At 62.6% G+C, this 20,741-nt stretch overlaps 3 protein-coding genes across 11 annotated transcripts; 1 reads left to right on the plus strand and 2 right to left on the minus strand.

Annotated features, from left to right (window-relative positions):
- Nucleotides 1–2,680: 2,680 nt before the first annotated feature.
- SMIM12 (small integral membrane protein 12) lies at nucleotides 2,681–3,961 on the plus strand. Its single transcript, XM_062014527.1, has one exon. It carries the CDS (start codon nucleotides 2,970–2,972, stop codon nucleotides 3,246–3,248), a length of 279 nt encoding a protein of 92 aa, XP_061870511.1. The 5' UTR covers nucleotides 2,681–2,969; the 3' UTR covers nucleotides 3,249–3,961.
- Nucleotides 3,962–10,850: 6,889 nt separating this feature from the next.
- GJA4 (gap junction protein alpha 4) lies at nucleotides 10,851–16,457 on the minus strand. 4 transcript variants are annotated; one of them, XM_062014326.1, is made up of 2 exons: nucleotides 16,374–16,457; nucleotides 10,851–12,952 (listed from the first exon to the last, which is right to left on the minus strand). In XM_062014326.1, the coding sequence occupies exon 2, from the start codon at nucleotides 12,929–12,931 to the stop codon at nucleotides 11,897–11,899; it is 1,035 nt and encodes a 344-aa protein (XP_061870310.1). In that variant the 5' UTR covers nucleotides 12,932–12,952; nucleotides 16,374–16,457; the 3' UTR covers nucleotides 10,851–11,896. The 4 variants fall into 4 exon arrangements, with proteins under 4 accessions (XP_061870310.1, XP_061870311.1, XP_061870307.1 ...); XM_062014327.1 differs by lacking the exon at nucleotides 16,374–16,457 and adding an exon at nucleotides 14,254–14,329; XM_062014323.1 differs by lacking the exon at nucleotides 16,374–16,457 and adding an exon at nucleotides 13,626–14,041.
- Nucleotides 15,404–20,624, minus strand: GJB3 (gap junction protein beta 3). 6 transcript variants are annotated; one of them, XM_062014328.1, is made up of 4 exons: nucleotides 20,321–20,624; nucleotides 19,239–19,374; nucleotides 16,789–17,570; nucleotides 15,404–16,552 (listed from the first exon to the last, which is right to left on the minus strand). In XM_062014328.1, the coding sequence occupies exons 3-4, from the start codon at nucleotides 17,538–17,540 to the stop codon at nucleotides 16,537–16,539; spliced, it is 768 nt and encodes a 255-aa protein (XP_061870312.1). In that variant the 5' UTR covers nucleotides 17,541–17,570; nucleotides 19,239–19,374; nucleotides 20,321–20,624; the 3' UTR covers nucleotides 15,404–16,536. The 6 variants fall into 6 exon arrangements, with proteins under 6 accessions (XP_061870312.1, XP_061870314.1, XP_061870313.1 ...); XM_062014330.1 differs by having other exon boundaries at nucleotides 19,239–19,402; XM_062014329.1 differs by lacking the exon at nucleotides 20,321–20,624 and adding an exon at nucleotides 19,800–20,291.
- Nucleotides 20,625–20,741: the final 117 nt, after the last annotated feature.

The raw sequence follows: 20,741 nt of genomic DNA on the forward strand, positions 1-20,741 counted from the left end.
CGAGTGCTGTGGGGCACCCAGGGCTCCTTCCCCTCTATACATATATAAATATAACCCGAGGAATAAACCAGGAGTACACGTGGCCAGCGCTGTGTTCTGGCTGGTGGGACGGAGCAGAGCAGCAGAACCACCCTCCCCCGTCCCCGGTCACGGCGAGCCGCCCCGCTTCCCTTGCACAGAGCATCGCCACACGCTTCTCCCCTCCCTGCTCAGCCCTCTTGTCCCCATCAGCTGGGCTTTGCAGCCTTCTGCCCTTCCCTCCTGCCAGCCTGGGGTCTGGAGGCACCTCCTTCAGTGTGGCACTAGCCCAGGGATGGGGGTTATGGTCCCCCTGTGGCTTGCCACCGGTGGGAGCCACTTCTCTGGTGTGCGAGCGAGGTGGTAGTGTCAGGGAGATCTGATGCCTGAGACCACAGCCCCGGGCTGGGTTTGGGAGCATGGTCATGACCAGCAGCTGCCCCTGGAGCGTGGGGCTCCTAGAGATCACCTGGGGGGTCACCACTCCTCCCCCAGCTCCTGGTGGCCCGTGGCAATGGGACGTGTGCCTTGTGCCAGCCAAGGGACACACTGGGATGCTGCTACTTCCAGCTCCCCCAAAGCTCTGCACAGACCCAGGAGCAGGGTGAGGGGGTCCCCAAAGGTCTCCTCCAGGGCAGAGCAGTGTTGAGAGGCAGGAGGCTCCCTGTTCCCATCCCCTGTCCCTCTCCAAGCATCGTGTCCCTCCTCACTGTCCCTTTTGGGGGCAGAAGAGGGGAGGATCCCATCCCTGTCCTCCACCCCACCACACCAGCAGCCCCCACGCAGCATCACCAGCCACCCCCCACCCCAGGCAGAGCCAGTGGGTGCCAGACAGCTCCCAAAATCTGTGGCCAAACTTCATCCAGGGCCCTCGGGCAGGGCAGCAGGATCACAGGCAGCTGGGGGAGTGGGGAGCTTGCACCCCACCATGTATCTGGAGGGGCCAGGGCCAAGCAAGGGGGACATTTTGCTGGGGGTCCCTCACTCCAGGGAGGGGGTCTGTTGGTGCTAAACACCTCTGGGACGGCAGCACCCGCTCAGCCACCCAAATCCCTTTCCCACCCCGCTCCCCCCTGCACCCCGGATTTAGGGATGTGCCTGGGAAGGGCCCCCCCCCACCCAGCCCCCCACCCCGGCCAGCGCTGTGCAGTGACCGTGACACGTGGCTCCCTTTTTATTGTAATGAACCGCTGCAATTAATAAAGACAACTTTGGTTACTCCGGGCCAGAGGCCACGGCCCCGCGGGGACACGGCCGGCGCCGGGCTCGCCTTTCCCTGTGTGCCACCCCGGCGTGTCCGTGGGGCGGGACAGGGGCGTCTGTGGGGTGGGAGAGGGGCGTCTGTGGGGCGGGAGAGGGGTGTCTGTGTCTGTGGGGTGGGAGAGGGGTGTCTGTGTCTGTGGGGTGGGAGAGGGGCGTCTGTGGGGCAGGAGAAGGTCTCTCCCTGGGGCAGATCTCACCAGGGAGTTTCTGCAGGTCTCCCCGTGGGTCTTTCCCAGTGGGTCTCCCCCTGGGTTTCTTCCCGTGGGTCTCTGTGGCTCTTTCCCCGTGGGTCTCTTCCCTGTGCGTGGCTCCAGGTGTCCATCTCCCTCAGGTCTCCCCGTGGGCATCTCCCCATCACTCTCCCTGGGGATTTCTCTCTCCTCCCCTGCGAGTCTGCCTTCCCTCGTGGGTCTCCCTCTTTCCCCGTGGGTCTCCCACCGTGGCTCTCTCCTCCCGTGGGTCTCTCTCTGCCTGTGGGTCTCTCCCATCGTGTTCTGTCCACTGTGGGTCTCTCTGTGTCCCCCCTGTGTTCTGGCTCTCTCTCTTCATGTGCCCCCATCCTCAGTCCCTGTGGGTCTCTCAGCGTCCCCCCGTGTTTCTCTCTTCATGTACCCCCATGTTCTCGCTCCCCGTTTCTCCCCCGTGTTCTCTCCGTGTCCCCCCGTTTCTCTCCCGTTTCTCTCCCCGTTTCTCCCCCTGTTTCTCTCCCGTTTCTCTCCCGTTTCTCCCCCCGTTTCTCTCCCGTTTCTCTCCCGTGTCCCCCCGTTTCTCCCCCCGTTTCTCCCCCCGTTTCTCTCCCGTTTCTCTCCCGTGTCCCCCCGTTTCTCCCCCCGTTTCTCCCCCCGTTTCTCCCCCCGTTTCTCTCCCGTTTCTCCCCGTGTCCCCCCGTTTCTCTCCCGTTTCTCCCCCGTTTCTCTCCCGTGTCCCCCCGTTTCTCCCCCCGTTTCTCCCCCCGTTTCTCCCCCCGTTTCTCTCCCGTTTCTCCCCGTGTCCCCCCGTTTCTCCCCCGTTTCTCTCCCGTGTCCCCTCGTTTCTCCCCCCGTTTCTCCCCCCGTTTCTCCCCCCGTTTCTCCCCCGTTTCTCCCCCCGTTTCTCCCCGTGTCCCCCCGTTTCTCTCCCGTTTCTCCCCCGTTTCTCCCCCCGTTTCTCCCCGTGTCCCCCCGTTTCTCCCCCGTTTCTCCCCCCGTTTCTCCCCGTGTCCCCCCGTTTCTCTCCCGTTTCTCCCCTTGCCCCCCGTTTCTCTCCCCGTTTCTCTCCCGTTTCTCCCCGTGCCCCCCGTTTCTCTCCCCGTTTCTCTCCCGTTTCTCCCCTTGCCCCCCGCGGGTCTCCCCCCCGCCGCCGTTCCCCGTCGGTCCGCCAGGGGGCAGCCCCGCCGCGCCTGTCTCTGCGCGGGCCGGAAGCGGCGGCGGCGGCGGCGGAGGTGAGCGGGGCCGGGCCCGGAGCGGCGGCGGTGCCGAGTCCCCGCGGGCCGGTGCCGAGTCCCCGCGGGCCGGTGCCGAGTCCCCCCGGGCCGGTGCCGAGTCCCCCGGGGGCGTGTTTGGGTGGCGCGGCCCCGCTGCGGCCTGACCCGCCGGAGCCGTGTCCGGGTGGCCGCCGGCGCGCAGGCCTCGGGCCCCGCGGGGCTGTGGGTTCGGGCCGGGTTTGTGAACGCCGCGTTCCGGGCTCCCCTTTCCCTGGGGCCCGGAGCCATGTGGTCCGTGGTGTGGGCGGCCGTGCGCTCCAAGGCCCCGTACGTCACCTTCCCGGTGGCCTTCGTGGTGGGGCTGGTGGGCTATCACCTGGAGTGGTGCCTCCGCGGAGACCCCCCGCCCGCGGCCGAGGACGAGAAGAGCATCTCGGAGCAGCGGGAGGAGCGCAAGCTGCAGGAGATCGCGGGCAAGGACCTGACCAAGGTGGTGAGCCTGAAGGAGAAGCTGGAGTTCGCCCCTCGGGCCGTGCTGAACAGGAACCGCCCGGAAAAGAGTTAATAAAGGTGTTGGGGCAAACGCGGCGACTGTCCCGAGGGCTGGGGCCGGCAGCACCGTGCTGGGAAGTCCCCTGTCACCTGCACGTCTTCCACCAGCCTCCCTCCTGCACTGGGCCCTGCACTGGGCAGTGTGGGGTGCCCGCTGCTGTTCTTCACCCTCCCGGGACCCTGCGAGAGCCAGGGTTTGCCCGTGCCACGGATGCACTGAAGACACAGCCCCCAGACCTCCTCCTTTGCAGCAGTGTGTGTGGGGAGCTGTGCTTTGGAGATGGAGCAGGTGTGAAACTCATCAGCTCTTGACCCGTCCTGGTCCCTCAGCCACAAAACCCTCTTGGCCCCGTTCCGCCCATGTCTCTTTAGGTTTGGTTTCTTCCATGACGTGAAGATAGAAGAAACTTGGACTTGAGTGACACTGTGTCTGGGTCAGGCTGATGGCCCATGGCGGGAGGACCTGCTGTTCTGCTTCCAGCTCTCCCATGGCTCTTTGTGAGCCACAGCCACAGCATTACACCCAGGGGAACCCGAGCAACGCTGAATGTCTCAGGGGAACCCCCTCTGCGTCATCTCCAGGCTTCACAGCGAGGAACAGGTCAGAGGGAGTGGGAAGTCCTGGCCCAGCTCTCCTCGTGCAGCTCGTGGTGATGGCTTTGTCATGTACAGAGTGGGGAGATCTCGGCCCTGTGCAGGAACAGCCAGAATAAACCTCTGTCTGTCCTTGGGCCTCTGTGTCTTCTACGTCAGCACCTGGCCCCAGCCCTGGTGTGGTGTTCCTGCTCCTTCTGCTGTGGGAGAGATGGTGGGGGTGGGAAGGGCCCTGCAGAGCTGCTCCAGTCCAACCCCTGCTCAAGCAGGTTCTCCTGGCTCAGGGGGCACAGGAACGTGTCCAGGTGGGGTTGGAAACCTCCTGAGAAGGAGCCTCCACACCCTCCCTGGGCAGCCTGGGCCAGGGCTCCCTCCCCTCAGCACCAAAGGAGCTTCTCCTCCTGTTCCAGTGGCACTTTTTGTGTTCCAGCTTGTGTTCCCTTGTCCTGGCACTGACCCTATCCTCCTGACACCCACCCTTTAGGGGCTGATCAGCATTGCTGAAGTCCCTCCTCAGCCTTCTCCAGGCTGAACAGCCCCAGGTCCCACAGCCTTTCCTCATCAGGAATACCATAGCTGGGCACTGAGCTGCACTGGGCAGCAGAGTGGGGGGCAGGAAGGAGGGAGAGGCAGCGAAATCCCAGCTCCTGCTGCAGTTGTTCCTCCCTCCCAGCTCCCTCAGCCACGTCATCAGCTTCCCTTCCACCTTATCTGCACACAGAGGGCTGGGGTCCCAGGGGATGGGGGTGCCTCTGGGCTGCTGAGCCTGCAGAGCCTGGCAGGGAGCGCTGGGCACTGTTGTCTCCTCCAGCCTCGGGCATGGCTGGCACAGCAAGACCAACCCCCAGCAGGAGCTGCCAGTGCCGTGCCGGGGTTATCGCTGCCTCACCGCTTGTTTTTTCCCCTGGAGCCTGAGCGAGGCCTGGCCCCTGCCCCAGCCTTCCCCTCCCTGGGACCATAAATCTGCCGTGTGTGATGCGGGGCCCTGAGGTCAGCAGCCAGTTCAGCATTTCGTGTGGCTGCCTCCCGCTGCCTCGGGGCCGGCTCCTGCCCTGCTGACAGCTTTACAGCTGCTTTGCCTCCCGACCTGGGCTGGATCCCAGCCCTCAGCACTGCTGGGAACTCACAGGCCTGTGCTGGGGGTTAGAGGGTGCAGGAGGAATCACAGATTCATTTAGGTTGTTAAAGCCCTTGAAGCTGCTGCAGTCCCAGCCCTCCCCTCACCCTGCCCAGCCCAGCACTGACCCACAGCCCTCAGCACCTCAGCTCCAGGGCTTTGGGATCCCTCCAGGGCTGGGCACTGCCCCAGCTCCCTGGGCAGCCTGGCACAGGGGCTAACACCCCTCTCAGGGAAACAGCTCTGCCTCAGCTCCAGCCTCAACCTCCCCTGGGGCAACTTGAGCCTGTTTCCTCTTGTCCTGTCATTCATCACTGGGGAGCAGAGCCCGACCCCCAGCTCCCTGCAGCCTCCTGTCACGGAGTGTCAGAGAGTGCTGCTGTCTCCCCTCAGCCTCCTCTTCTCCAGGCTCAACACCCCCATTTCCTCAGCCCCTCCCCAGCACCCTTGTGCTCCAGCCCCTTCCCCAGCTCTGGCCACGCTCACAGCCAGGCTGCCCTTGGGCTTCTTGCCCACCTGGGCACGCTGCTGGCTCGTGTTCAGCTGCTGTCAATTAACACTCCCAGGCCCTTTTCCTCCAGCAGCTTTCCAGCCTCTCTGCCTCAGCCTGGAGCTCTGCCTGGGGTTGGTGTGGCCCAAGTGCAGCACCCAGCACTTGCCCTTGCTGAACCTCATGCTGTTGCCCTCAGCCCATTGCTCCAGCCTCTCCTGTCCCAGCCCTGTGCCGCTGTTGCCTCCTGCTCCTCAACAGGCTCTCTCAGGTACCCCCTGCCCTTGGCCTCCTGCTTTCCCAGCCTGGTTGTGGGGTGATGGCTGTTCCCTATTGTGCACCAGGGTGGGAACAGTCCTGTCCCTCCCCCCAGCCGGGCCCAGCTCGGAAATGTCTTCGAAATGCCTTTGTTCCCCCCGCGACGGAGCGGCTCCCTCGGCTGTTTATAGCCCATTGATCTGCCTGTTCCCAGGGCTGGCCGGGCACAATCGGGCTTTGTCGGGGCCTCACTGCCCTGTTTCCTCCCCTGGGCCCACACTGTCAGGCTGGGGGGGGCTGCTCTGGCCTGGGGCTGGAGCAATGGCCTTGGGAAGGGCTGAGTCACGACCGTGGCCGCGTGGGCACCGGTGGCACACAGCCCCTGCCCTGCTCCCACCGTGGCTGCCTTGCTGCTCCTGCCACTCTTCCAGATGGTTTCCATGTGTCTGGGCACTCTCTTCCATCTCCACAGCAGACACTGGTGTTGCTGTGGGTCTGTGGATTCCCCACAAGCACTGGGACAGGGGTGAAGCTGCTTCCCAGAGTCCTGTTGCCTTTCTCCTAAGGCCTTGGTGATGTAAACCCACCCTTCCTCCCATTGAATCCCAACAATGTGCTGCCTGGGAAGTGCTGCCTGGACAAGAATAGGAGCTGGTGAGCACTCAGGGCTGGGGGGAGCAGCCACCATGGCTCATGGGGGGTGAGAGGAAGCTTTGTTGAATAAACGCTTCTTGAGCTGGGTTCCTCAGCCCTAGAGAGACAGGGAACTGCTGGAGAGAGTCCAACACAGGGCTACTAAGATGCTGAGGGCACTGGAATATCTCTGTGAGGAGGAAAGGCTGTGGGACCCTGGGCTGTTCAGTCTGGAGAAGAGAAGCCTGAAGGGAGGCCCTTATCAATGCTGATAAATACCTGAAGGGCAGGTATGGGGCCAGTGTTTGTTTGGTGGTGGCCAGTGACAGGACAAGGGGTGATGGACATCAGCTGGAACACAAACAGTTCCATTTAAACATGAGGAGAAAGTCCTTTGGTGCTGGGGTGAGGGAGCCCTGGCCCAGGCTGCCCAGGGAGGGTGTGGAGGCTCCTTCTCAGGAGGTTTCCAACCCCACCTGGACACGTTCCTGTGCCCCTTGAGCCAGGGGAACCTGCTTTAGCAGGGGCTGGGGCTGCAGCAGCTCTGCAGGGCCTTTCCCACCCCACCATTGTGGGATTTATGATTCTGTGAAACCATTATGCCAGAAAGCTGCCTTCCTGAGCCTGCACACAACCACTCGAGTGCAACTCCATGGTCTGGCCTGTTGTCTTTGTAATCCATCTGTTTCCAGGGTGGCACAGCTGGACTCTGCAGTGGGAGCAAGGTGAGGAGCCCATCCCCAGGCAGGGAGTCCCCCATTTGGCCCAGAGGCCAGTGTTTTTTGGGAGAGCATCCTCCCAGGGCTTGTCCAGAGGTTCAGTCCCCGTGGCTGGCGGCGGCTGCACTGTGCCACAGAGCAGGGATCAAATCCAGCAGCTGCAGATGTGCTGCCAGACTCGTGGTTGTGGTGCACTTGACATGTCCCTGTTCCCTTGCTGCTTCCTCCCTGCCAGCTGTGAGGGCAGCTGCAGCTCCAGGGCTGACCCTCTGCCCTGCCCGCGGCCGGGTTTGCTCCCAGGGCTGTCACCAACAGCTTGTGAGAGGAGCAGGTGATGGTTTCCGGAGGCAGGATGCAGGGAGCGAGCCAGGGCTGTTGGGGGATGAGCTGTGCCCCAGCTGCTGTGCAGACAGGGACACTGAGACCCCCCTCCAGCCACTCTTCGTGGCTCGGCACAGCTCGGCATGGTCCGGCACAGCCGGCTGGCTGCAGCGCACATGCGGTGAGATCAGAGCTGGGACACACCAGCTGCACGGGGCTGGGGACACTCTGACCCTGCACTGGCACCTCAGAGCCATCCTGCAGGGCCCAGAGTGATGATGCTGTGGGGAGGAGAGGAGCAGTGACTGCGGGATGGATTTGGGTCCCAGAGAGTGTCACAGTCCTGTGTCCCATCCGGGAGCAGTGTGGTCACCCCGGGGCACCCAGAAGCCAAACAGTGTCCCCATAACCCTGTGACACAGAGGGTGGTGGGGATCATCCTGACTGCATTGGAGAGCAAATGGTGTGTCCTCCTGTGCATCCCCCACAGCCCCTGGGGACATCTGCTCCCTCCCCTGCCTTGGTTGACCGAGGCTGTTTTCCCAGGCTCTGGGTTTGACCTTTCCCTGGGTGCAGCTGAGTCCTTTTCCAGCCTCCTTATCTCACTTGCCTCTTCCTTAAGGATGCATAGATGAGGTGCTGAGGGACATGGGTTAGTGCTGGGTTTGGCAGTATGAGGTTAATGTTTGGGCTTGATGATCTGAAAGGTCTTTTCCAACTGAAATGATCCTGTGTCCCTGATTCTGTCCCTTGGCACAACCCACCGTGCCGTGCCCCACGTCTCCCTTCTGCACACAGCAAAAGCAAAGTGCTGTGGGAGAGAAGCAGCTCTGCTCTACCCCCAGACACATCCCCCAAGCCCTGCCCAAGGACAGTGGGGCATATTCCCACTCAGCTTTGTCTCCTTGCAAGGGCTGACTCCCCATCCCCAGCACCCCAAAGGGTCATGATGTGGCTTTTATGCAATATCAGCCTCCACGTGCCAAGAAAAGCCCCCGGTTACGCAGGCAGCAGCTCAATACTGCACCAGGCTGTCCCCTGAGCTACTGGCAGGGACAGAACCCATCCCAGGGTGGGCACAGGGTGTTGGGCACTGTTGCCTTCTTGCCTCAGAGCGAGGAAGCAGACAGAGGGGAGGGACAATGTCAGGATGTGGGAAGTCGTTGGGGCTATTGAGCGTGTTTCCTCCCGCCCGCGGTTCTCACACGGGGCCGCGCGTGGAGACCTAAATATAAACCACCCCACGGCAGGGGCAGGCCCAGGGAGGAAGGGATTTGTTTGGGGTTTGCCTTTCTTTGTGCACTGTTGTCAGCAGAGCTGAGAAGGGCAGGGTTGTGCCTGGTTGGGTGCTGCCTGGGTGGTGGGTGCTGCCCAGGCTCGGGGCTGGTGTCTGGCCCAGGAGGATGCTCCCGATGCACCCGCTCCCCTCTGAGGACCTGGGGGGAAAATAGGGTGCTGGGAGGCTGTGAGCAGAGCCCTGGGCATGAAGCAGGCTGTGGTGGGACAGGGGCTGTGCTCTGGCTCTGCCTGGCATCCCCCTGCCCCGTCCTCTGCCCCTCTGCCTCCCAGCTGGGATTTTGCTCCTGCCACGGCTTCCTGTGAGCAGATCAGATTTAGACACTTGCTATTTTCTGTGCACTGGGAAAGCTTAAAAATAAACTTCTTGGTGCTCAGCCAGCGCCTTGGGCAGAGCCTCAGAGACAGGACCTTACTGGGGCAGCTTTCACAGCTTTGCTGCCCCAGCCCATGGGCAGAGAGAGCCCAGCACACACTGGACCTAACTGGGAGGAGGGCAGGAGCCTCCCTGCAAACCCATGGCTGTGGGGCACAGGGCTCCCGGGGGCCACAGCTGCTGTTAGACCAATATCCTCAGTGGGGATGGAGGTCCTGGGGAATGCATGACCTCTGGCAGAGCCACCCCAAAGCCTTTCCTGACTCGGGGTGGTCCCTCCTGATGCCAGCATAGAATCATGGACTCATAAAATCATCTCACCTCGGGCTGGGTCTCAGGGGTGCCCATGGGGAGCCCCTCACTGCAGCCCCCCCAGGCTCAGCATCGTGCTGGGTGTTGGGGCAGTGAGTGCTGTTCCCAGAAAGGGACAGGAGGAGCCTGTTTACTCAGGAGTGAGCATGGAGGTGTGAGAAAGGCCGTGCAATCTGTCCCAGGGCCAGCACCTGCCTTTATCAGCTCCAAACTTTTATTTGCACAAGGGCTGCCCTCCTGCTTTCTGAGGGGGGGTCGGGGGGCTGCTGCCACCCTCCTCCCGTCCCAGTGCAGGTGAGCCCCTCGCTGTTGTTGTTGGCGTGTGCCCTGGGGTCACACGGGCCACCCCGAGCCGCTTTGTCACAACACGGGAACAATAGCGGGACGCGGGGCCGTGTTTGCACAGCGCTGGGCACCGTGTCCAGGCAAAGGAGGGGGGTTTGGGGGGTGGGGAGGGTCTCGGCCGTCTTGTTTTGCACCTTGCAGGGCTGTTTGGAAAAGAGTGATGCCAACATAAATATCAGCCCAGGAGAGGGGAGGTGAAGGGGTTGTGGGGGGAGCCGGGAGTGCTGCCGGAGGGTAAACACACGGCACGGCTGCACCGGTACCTTTCACACGGGCATTTCCTCCTGTCTGGGGCTGCTTCTGCAAGCTCTGCAGCTCTGCTGAGCACTGGGCTCAAGTTCCTCCCATTACCCTGGGGAAGGGGGGTATCCACAGCAGATGTCTCCCGTGGGAGAGCGGAGCAAGTTCCCTTCAGAGATGCTGGGAGCAGGGCAAGGTTCCTCACAGAGGATGTAGGTGAGGAATAAGAGCTGGTAGTGTGCATCCCAGACCCCCCACCCTAGGGAATTTTATCCCCCTGTCCATGCCCAGCAGGGAGGGGAGCTCAGGGCGAGCTCAGCCTCCAGCTCTGGGAGGGTAGCACAGGCGGGTGCCTCCCTCTTGGCTTCCTCCAGTGGCTTATGGCAGCGATATCACCCCGTATCGCCCATATTTCATTTTCCCCAGGGTATTTTTAGTCTGTTCCACCCTTGCTGAAGAGGCTCTCAGCAGAGAGCAGGCTCTGCCCTGGGCTGGCTTGGCCAGAGAAACTAAACAGCAGCCCCATTGCATTGTGTGCCTTTATCTGTGGCTCATTTCCACCTATTATGCAGCTATGAGTGCCTCCACAGCTTCCACTGGGTTTATCTGCAGCGGAGTCAGGGCATGGGGAGAGGACCTGAGCTTTGCTTTGAGGGCCAAAGCTATGGGCTACCTGTGCTACACTGACAACCTGACAGCCTCTGGTCCAAGAGGACATGACATTACAGCAGGGAGAGTTGTGTTTTCAGTGGGAGAGTGGCACCAGCAGCACAACTGGGTGCCCACACTCCCCCTCACCCCAGCCCCTCCTCCCACAGGAGTCAGCAACTCCCCTCACCCTCAGCCCCAAACCCTCACCCACCCTCCCTGAGACAGCTGAGGGCTGCAGGAAGCACAGTCATCTTTATTCCTTCATCCAACTTTTATTCAACAAGATGCAATGCTGAGCCTGCCACAGGGAAAGGAAACAGCCCTGTGGGCACGTAGCCCCTCGCTCACAGCAGGACCTTCCCCTTTCACAGCAGCAGCAGTGGGCTGGGGAAGTCAGGGCAACTGCAGCTGGTACTTCCCTCCCACCCTGGCACTTCAGCCCACAGCAGGACATTAGTGCAATGTAATAAAACCAACAGCCCCCCAGACCAGTTGTTAGGGTAATTCCTCCCCAAAAAAACACAGGTTAAGAGCACATGGCCTGGCCTGGACCGGACACAGCTCCCCAGATCCCCCCCCACCAACTGCAACTTGAAGGCAGAAAGCTCCACGCTCAGCCCAGGAGGTTAAAAATAACTTAAGAGACACAGATCACATGGGAAAGGGTCCAGGGCTTGGAGAGCTCACACTCCCCAGGGCACAGAGCCATGACCTGCAGCCATCAGGATCACGCTGGTCACGACTGCTGCTGGTTTAACCCCCCCCAGTGCCTCACAGGGAAGGGGCAGCTCCTGTGGCAAGTCCCAGGGCAGGAGCCACTGGCCACAGGAGCAGGATGAGGCTGGTGAGCAGGAGCTGTCAGACAGCGCTGCCCCAGCCCAGCTCCCCCCAGGCTTCCCGGGCTCAGAGGCTGGAGGCCAGCGGCTTCCCACGGCCACACGCCCGGGACGGCTCCAGCCAGCCCCGGCCAAGCTGCAGCTTCCGAGGGGCAGCAGCCTCCTGCCACAGCCCTGGGGACAGCCTGTTCCCAGCTGCTTGGCCCTGGGGATCTCTCCCTTTCCCACGACAAGGCACACGGGACACACCATCCCAGGGAGCTTTCTGCGGCTTCCTTCCTTGCAGGGTCTGTGGGGGAAATGGGAGAGAGCAGAAGCTGCACTCATGGCAGCTCCTGAGCATCACATCCCGGGTCAAGAAGTCTCTGCAGGCACAGCAGTGGGCAGGAGGCAGCTGCCTGCCCACAGCCAGCACCTCCCCAGGCAAGAGGGACAGAGGAAGGTCCCCTCAGCCAGCCAGGGCCAGCCCAGCACTACACATATTGCTTTTTGGAGGCCGAGCTGCTGGGCCGGCTGCACAGCTTCTCCTCGGGAGCGGGGGCTTCAGCGGTCCTGGGGGCATAGGGGTCTGAGAGAGGCTGGCTGCTGCTGCTGCCCAGCGCCAGGTTCTCCTCATTGTGGAAGTTGGCCCAGTTCTGTGCACTGGAAAGCTTGTTGTAGTGCTGGTAGGATGGTGTGTGGCTCTCAGCCATGGGCAAGAAGTGGTAGTGCTTGGGTGGGTAGGGACTGGAGACCATGGCATCAGTGAAGGTGTCCGGGCTCGGGACAGCCGGTTCTGACACCTTCTTGATGTTGCTAAGCAGGTTCTTGCAGCAGAGGTGGAAAAGCTCCAGGAGGTTCAGGATTAAGGAGATGAGGCCCATCACCAGCATGAAGATGATGAAGATGCTCTTCTCGGTGGGGCGGGAGATGAAGCAGTCTACCTGATGGGGACAGGGGTCCCTCTTGCACACGTAGCGGGGCACCATGGAGAAGCCGTAGAGGTACCACTGGCCAACGAGGAAACCAGCCTCAAAGATGCTCTTGCAGATCACACTGGTGATGTACGTCCACATCAGCGCCCCTCGGATCTTGAGCCGCCCGTCCTCCGCCACGTAGATCTTGGACATCTTCTTCTCCACAGCTGCCAGAGCCTGCTCAATCTTTGGGTCCTTGCTGTGGATGGCCCGGAGCTCGCTCTCCTGCTGCTTCAGCTTCTCCTCCTTCCGGGACAGATAGACAACGTGGCCCAGGTAAATCAGGGTTGGGGTGCTGACAAAGAGGAACTGGAGCACCCAGTAGCGGATGTGGGAGATGGGGAAGGCTTTGTCGTAGCAGACGTTGGTGCAGCCTGGCTGCTTGGTGTTGCACACGAAATCCGACTGCTCGTCCCCCCAGACGGACTCTCCGGCCAGGCCCAGGATGAGGATGCGGAAGATGAAGAGCACAGTGAGCCAGATCTTCCCAATCACAGTCGAATGCTCCTGGACTTGGTCCAGAAGTTTCTCCAAGAAGCCCCAGTCGCCCATCTTCTAGGGACTCTTGTGCCTCTGCCAGCAGAGAGGGGAGACAAGTCAATTCCCTGTCCCTAGGTTGGAAAGCACTGGGCAGCCGGGCCCACGGACCTCAGGCTTTCTCAGGACACAGCTGCTCTGCAGAAGGTCTCAGTAACCCACCAAGGAGCATCCCACACCTGAGAGAGGAAGCCAGGAAGGATTTCTGAGCCCAGGAGTGCTTCTACACCCCATTACCCAGAGTGGAGACATGGGATGAGGGGAAAAGAGGCGATGCAGAGATTCACCTCCTCTCAGCAGCACCCAGCCCACAGCCTCCATGGCTGGGGGCTCTCCTGGCCTCCCGGGACACAGCCTGCAGCAAAGGGCTCACTGATCAGCTGGTGCGGGGCTGCCCTGGGAACTCAGAGCCACAGCAGCAAAGAGGGCACAGAGCAGGCTCACAGGAGCAGCCCAGGTTTGCCTGTCCTACAGCCTACTGCCCTGGCATTAACCAAGGACAGAGAGTAAGTGGGTCAGGGTGAGGGGGAGTAAAACCCCGTGGGGTACAGCAGCCACCCCAACACCCACTCAGCACTCACCTCAAACTGAAGGGACAGTCCCCAGCCAGCTCCTTTGCTGGGGGGCAACGGCATCCCACCCCCAGTAGCCTTTCCCTCCTCCTTGCCCGGGACATTCCCCAGCCTGGGGACCCCCGGAGCCCACTCACCGCACCCCGAGCCGCTGCCGCTCCGACGGCCCCGCGCCGTGTCGGGCTCCCCGCGGCTGCCGTTGAGCCCAGCCCGGCCCCGCAGCCCGGCTGCGAGCGCGGAGGCGGCCGCAGCCCTGGCTCCTAATTAACCTCTGCCAATTAAGCAGGCAGAGGCGCCAGCTGGGCCCGTTAAAGGGCCGCCCAGCCGCGGTGGGGCGGCGGCGATGCCGGGGTGCGGGTGCTCGCGGTGCCCGGCGCCGCTCCCTCCCCGCCTCCGCCGCGGGCGCGTCCCGCTCCGGCAATGAGCGACCGGGCCGGGCCGTGCGGTTCTGGCCGTGCGGGGCCCAGGGGAGCCGGGGGGAGGAGCGCGGCCAGGAAACGGGGGGCCGGGGCTCGGCGCTGAGCCGCAGGTGTGCGGGGGCCGACCCGGCCCGTGCCGCTGCCCCCGGCCGAGGGGGCGGCCCCGGCGGGGCGGAGCGGGGGCGGGGGTCCGCGGAGAACCGCCCGGCCGGGACCCCCGGGACGGCCACGGGGGCCGAGGCCAGGGGGAAGCCCGGGAGTCCCCGCCCGCCCGTCCGCGGCTGCGGCCCCATCAGCGGGAGAACGCCCGGACGGAGCCCCCGCGTGGGACTCGGAGCCAACTCACCCCACTCCGCGCCCCGGCAGCCGCCGCGCCGTCGGAGCCCGCAGGAACCCGAGGGGATGTCCCTGGCGCACGGAGGAGTGACCCCGGGGATGCTCCGGCCCTTCTTCCCCCGCTGCCCCGGCGGCTCCCCCCGCGGGTCCCGGCGCTGGACGGGCGCTGGGTGGTGCTGGAGCCACACCGGAGCCCGGCGCTGCCCCGGCCCCGCAGCCCCCCGGCCCCGCAGCCCCCTGCCCCGCAGCCCCCGGCCCCGCCAGCTCCCGGCCCCGCAGCCCCCTGCCCCGCCAGCTCCCGGGCTGGGCTGCGCCGGGGATCCGGGGCTGCAGCCGCGCCGCGGCTTTAAGCCGAGCTTTGCTGTCGGGGGGCTCAGACGGGGTGCGGAGGCGAGAAGGAGAGGGGACAGTGGGTGCGCAGATGCTGATGTTTTACGGACCGGCTTAAGTTCTGCTGTCTTTGGGGGGCAAAGCCCGCCTGTGTGCCCCCGTCCCTGTCCTGCAGCAGCCTCGGAGGGCTGGCACACTTGGCAGGGGCTGCCAGGGGCTGAGAGCCTGGGCTACCGGCACTGGAACCTGGGCCAGTCCGCGCACACACAGCGCGGAGCTGCCGCCGCTCCGGCCCCGAGCTGTGGCAATGATGCTCCTCCTCTCCGGCAGCGCCGGCGCGGAGCTGCACACCATCATCGCGTTTCCTATCAAACACTTGCCGTGTTTCAGGTAACGGCTGGATGCTGCTCCGGGCCGTGGCACCAGGGTGCAGTGCAGCCCAGTGCCCACCTCGCACTGGCCACCGTGCACGTCGCTTCCCTTCCCACCGCCCCTGAGTTGAAGAGCACGCAGGTGTCCCAAAGCAGGTGTCCCAAAGCAGGTTCCCATGCTGGTGCCAGAGCCACTTCCCAGCCTCCTTGTACTATTCAACCTCCTGGAGCATCTTTCCTCTGGCACAGGCTGGCACTAGCAGTGACATAGTGACAGGGAGCTGGAAGCACCTTTTTCTTTCCCCTCCTGGCAGCGTGTGCATCACCATCACAGCCTCTGTCAGTGGCACAAGCCCCGGCTGTGCCAGCACACACCACGACACCCTCATGGGTCTGGGGAGGTGTGGGTGGGCTGAGCAGAGCTGGGCTCCGTGTAGCTCTGATTAAGGAGAGATTAAATCGAAATCATTTCTATTTATTGTAATATTTAGCAAGGTTTAATAAATAATTGATGCTGATCCTGCCTTGATTTCCTTGGGGGCCAGCGTGAGGTGCTGGTGAGTTAACGTTTAATGATGTGTGACAAGACAGGAGGAGGTGGAGCGGGCAGATGGTCTGGCCACACTGGGCAGACTGGCCACAGGGCTCAACACACAGTGCCCCAGCTTGAGACAGCGGGTGAGGAGAGAGGGAGTGAGAAAGATCTGGCTGCAGGCTCCTGGGGAACCTCTGCAACTCCATTTCTTCTGCTCTCCCCACCCTGACTGGCCACGTCCAGAGCAGATCCCAGCGTCCACAAACAACACCATTATTGGCAGCTCACATCGTGTGGGACATGTCTGTCCCAGGCAAAAGGGTGTGCAAAGGCACCAAGGGAAGCTGCAGAGCCAGCAAGGGCACCTGGGCAGGACACTGACATGGTGCTTGCATGGAAAAGGGGGGAAAAAGTGCTCCCACCCCAGTACTGGCAAACCGGGCAACAGTCCTGCTGCTCCGTGGTTACTCTGGATGCATGAAGAGGGCTCTGGCCATGGCACTGAGCCCAGAACTTGGTTTCTTGCTACAAAAGAAAGGAGGATGAAATGGTGCTTGGGATTGTGCATGGAAAGGCACAGTGAGCCAGGAGGGCTGTCACCACACTGGGTTACACCAGCCCTGCCTGGGCACCAACCACACGTTCATACCCAGCACGGGAGCAGCAGAGCTGCAGGAACCAAGAGAAGCTGTTGGGACATGAGAATCAACCCATACTCCCTCCTGCCAGCCCCCTCCCTTGTGCCCTCGCAGCTCTTGGCTGGGCTGGTGGCCAGGCTGGGCTGCTCCGTGGCAGGGCTGGCTGCTCGGCGAGTCGTGTGCGGTATCTGTCGGTGTGATGGCCAAGCACCACGGTACCAGTGCTGGCAGAGCTCCAGGGCTGCCCTTGCCTTACCTGTGTCTGCTCGGGCACCCACGAGCCTCTCTCAGGGGACTTTAGCTTGTTGGGTTTAGTCATTTTTCACATGGGTTGACTCTCCAGGGTTCGGGGACTTGGCAGGCTTGAGAAGCTGCTGGGCCAAGGGGAAGGCGAGGCGAGGCAGCTGGGATGGGCGAGCTCACAGCTCCTCTCCTCTGTGGGAAGAACAGACACCCTCAGGTTTGCCCGTGAGCAGATGGCACCCACCTGCCACCGAGCCACTGGGACACCAGGGATGTGCCCATGGATGAGTCCCCCCTCCCTTCACAGCCACCAAGGTCCTGGCTGAAAAGCCTGGTGGTCACCTCTGTGGCCAGCCACCCCTGGCACGCTGCAGGACACTCCTCCCACATCCCATCAGAGAGCAGCCAGGGGAGGAACTTCCACACACCTAGTCTGGGACTTGTCCTTCTCCTCTGTTTTGAGGTGGCACTGGCAGGTGGAGGCTTTGCTGTAGCTGACGGAGCGCTTGGACTTCTTCCACTTCCGCGCCCTTCGGACGACCCGCTTGAAGATGAGGTAGAAGATCTCACAGACAGTGAGGACGATGCAGATGGAGGAGGCTCCAACCATGAAATACGTGAAGACCCTCTTCTCGGTTGGCCGGGCGATGTAGCAGTCCACTGTGTTGGGGCAGGGCTCCACGTTGGAGCATTTGACCAGCCGTGGCAAGTCGAAGCTGTCCCACATCTTGTGCAGGAGGTAGAGGAACAGGATCTCTATGATGAGCTTGAAGAAGAGGCTCAGCAAGTAGGTCCACCACAGCCCTCCGTGCTTCTTGCCCGTGTTGTTGTAGAGCTTGGGGCAGTTCTCCCCGTTCTTCTCCCGGTTCTTCTTCTCCCTGTCCTCCCGGTAGGCCACGTGCATGATGACCAGCAGGGACGGGCAAGTGACAAAGATGAGCTGCAGGGCCCAGAGGCGGATGTGGGAGATGGGGAAGAAGCTGTCGTAGCAGACGTTGGTGCAGCCCGGCTGCCGCGTGTTGCAGTCAAAGTCCTTCTGCTCGTCTCCCCACACCCGCTCGGCCGCCACCACGTACACCAGGACACGGAAGACGAAGACCACGGAGAGCCAGATGCGGCCGAAGGCTGTGGAGTATTTGTTGACCCCGCTGAGCAGCCCCTGCAGCGTTTTCCAATCCATGGCGGCCGGCGGAGACCGGAGTCACCCGACCTGGGGAAGGGGGCAGAAGGGCTGTGTGGGGAGGGGAGGCGGCAGCGGGGCGGCTCGTCTCTCACTGCACTTCCCCGCATTCACCTGCCAGAGACTCTCCCTCGCCACCTCACGCTCCTTTCAGCTGGGGGGGACCATCCCAGTTGCAGAGGGTAGAGCCCGGTCCCCCCCTCTGCTGCTGACACTCAGGGGTGACTCAGCCTCTCTGCTCGTTGTCTGGTGCAGCCTTTGCCGTAAGGGATGAGCCACCCGGCCAAGCCCCTGGCACTGGGTTGGTGCCAATTGGCAGCACAACCCCCTGGCATGGGCCAGGACCAACACGCTGCCCTGCCTGCCCTGCATGCCTTGCACACCCTGCATGTCCTGCACCAGCACATTTTGGGGATGGATGGACACCTTTCCCATGAGAGACATCCCAGGGCATCTCAGGTTTGGTCCCAGCTGGTCCCAGCCTCAGTTTCTAAGTAAAATGGGTTAAAACCACCCACTGAGCTTTGCTGACCCTGAGGGCTGAAGGGGAAGTGGCTGCTGCAGAGCTGTGGTGCTGGCACAAGCCAGGGACCGGTTTTCTCTCTTGCAGGTGATGCCTGAGGCAGCCCAAGCCTCGGGGAGAGCAGGGCTGCTGAAAGTAAGAGTCTGTGCATGTGGCAGCACATTGCCCAGGCCGGCACCCCAGGCCCTGCGCCGGCCAAACCGGCTCCACAGCTCAGCCCTGGGCTGCCCCGGTGCGAGGAGGGGAGGGAGGGAAAGGAAGCCTAACCCAGAGCTTTACTGGTGCCTGGATTTCCAAACTCCAGTTGATTTTGACCCAGAGGTGATCTGGCAGCTGTTGGCTCTGTGCTGTGAAGGTGTCTCCCTGACAGAGGGTTTCCCAGGACAGCAGGCTGGGTCTGACCCCTCACTGCTGGCTTTTAAGGAGCTGCTGTAACACACAGAGCTGCTGATGTGAGCACAGGGGGTGCAGGTTTGCAGTGTGGGGGTGAAGATCAGAGTGAAGCATCCCACGACAGGGAGAGCTGAGCCCTCGAAGGGCAGAGCTGAGCAGCAGCAATGCTCAGAGGAGACTCTTTGCAGCCTCTTTGCGTCTGCAAGAATCCGTCTGGTTTCATGAGGAACTGCTGAGTTTTCATAGAGTAGTTTTGGTTGTTGAAGCCCCTGGAGCTGCTGCAGTCCCAGCCCTCACCCTGCCCAGTCCAGCACTGACCCACAGCCCTCAGCACCTTAGCTCCACGGCTTTGGGGTCCCTCCAGGGCTGGGCACTGCCCCAGCTCCCTGGGCAGCCTGGCACAGGGCTGACACCCCTCTCAGGGAAACAGTTCTGCTTCAATCTAAACCAACCCCCAGCTCCCTGCAGCCTCCTGTCAGGGAGTGTCAGAGAGTGCTCCTGTCTCCCCTCAGCCTCCTCTTCTCCATGCTGAACACCCCCATTCCCTCAGCCCCTCCCCAGCACCCTTGTGCTCCAGCCCCTTCCCCAGGGATGAGCCACCTCCTCGTGTGCCACAGGAACTCTCCTGCTGTGCCCACAGAGGTGGGTTTGCAGCCCTGGGTGCTCACGTTCAAGCCCAAGTGCTGATTCCTTCCTCCCCAGCTACTCAGGTCAATCAGCACTGTGTTCTCTGATGCCCACTCCTGGGGGCTGCTGCCCACCCAGTGCCCACCAAGACATACCTGGAGGAGGCTGAGGCTCAGACTCAGGCTCAGGCTCAGGCTCAGCGCAGGCTGCAGGGTGGGAAATGCCCAGCCTGGGGCATGGCCTGGGGTGTGCTGGCACTCTGCTGATCAGGGTCCCCTTGTCCAGGGAGGGCTGTGGGGAAGGAACAGAGCCCGGAGCACTGCTCAGAGCCCAGGGGCTGCCTGAGAGCTCATCCCTGGCTGGGGCCACCCCGCAGCAAACCCCAAACCTATGCTGGGGACACACGGAGAAGCGTGGCTGAGCTGAGTTGGGGCTGAGCGGGGATCCAGTGCCAGAGTGTGCCTAGTGCCAGGGCAGTGCCTCTGCCTGTGCCCACACACCCATCTGAAACCAGGAGACTCTCCTCCCTGGCAAACAGCAGCGAGCTGAGCCCTGCCCGACCCTTTGAAGTGGGGAGAGAGGAGCTGCCGTTCTCCCCTCCTCAGCCAAAAGCTGAGGATCCCAGAGCCCCTGCACCCCCCCAGGGCTGCTGTCCCCTCACCAGCCTGCCAGTTCACCCCTGCCGCCATTCCCAGTGCTCTCTGCCCAGCACCCACCTGCCTGGCACCCGCGTGCCCAGCTCAGCCCAGTGCTGCTCCCAGCCATGGACCCTCGGCGCGGTGGGAAAGGGACATGAGCTCCGTGCCAAGCCCCGTGCTGGAGCCTGGTGGCAGCCAGGCAGAGCAGGGGCACCTCTCCAGCTGTGCTCAGCAGTGCTGCAGCACCGGTTTGCCTCCCACGAAGCCCCAGTTTGCCTCCTGGCCAGCGCCCAACGTGCCAGCCCTCTGTGTCACTGCCAGGTCCTGCCCTGTGTGGGTGCAGGGCGGTGGGCCCCAAAGCACCCTGCTCCTGCCTGGGGCACAAACTCACAGCCCCACGGGACAGGGACCTCAGCACTGCCTGTGGGGTCCCAATGTAGCTCTGATGGGTCCCCACTTTTGGCCACTTCAAGCAGAGCAGCCCCATCACAGCTCTCACCTGCACCCCATTAGCAGCGCAGGCTCCGTCCCCCCCAAACCAGCAGGTCCCCAACAGCCCTGTGAGCACCCCACAGCTCTCCCCAGTGTGCTGGAGGTACCTGCCTGGCTGGAGAAGGGCCAGTGGGATGTGGCTGTCTCCCTCTGTGCCTCCTGCAGCCCCTCCTGCGTGCCTGGGTTGCGTCTGCAGCGTGTGCAGGGAGGGGAAGGGTAGTTGTTCTGTTCCCAGTAACTGGGTGAGTCTGGCAAACAGCTCCTGTGGAGGCTCTTGTCTGGGCACATGCACACACACGCTCAGGTTGAACAATAAAGGCGGGTCAAACGCTGTGGTGAGATCAGTGGGGCTGGATTCCCCCAGCAGCTCCTGCCCAGGGGTGCTCCAGCCTCGGCCCCTGTGGCTCAGGGTTCTGCAAACAGTTGCAAGACCAGGGTGGCCAGGGGCCAGCACTGGCCTCAAACCATCCCTCCAGCCACAGGTCAGGCAGCAACCGTTGCTAAGAATCACAAATTACACCGTTCAAA

The sequence above is a fragment of the Colius striatus genome, chromosome 24, assembly GCF_028858725.1.
Source record: "Colius striatus isolate bColStr4 chromosome 24, bColStr4.1.hap1, whole genome shotgun sequence".
NCBI classification, from domain to species: domain Eukaryota; kingdom Metazoa; phylum Chordata; class Aves; order Coliiformes; family Coliidae; genus Colius; species Colius striatus.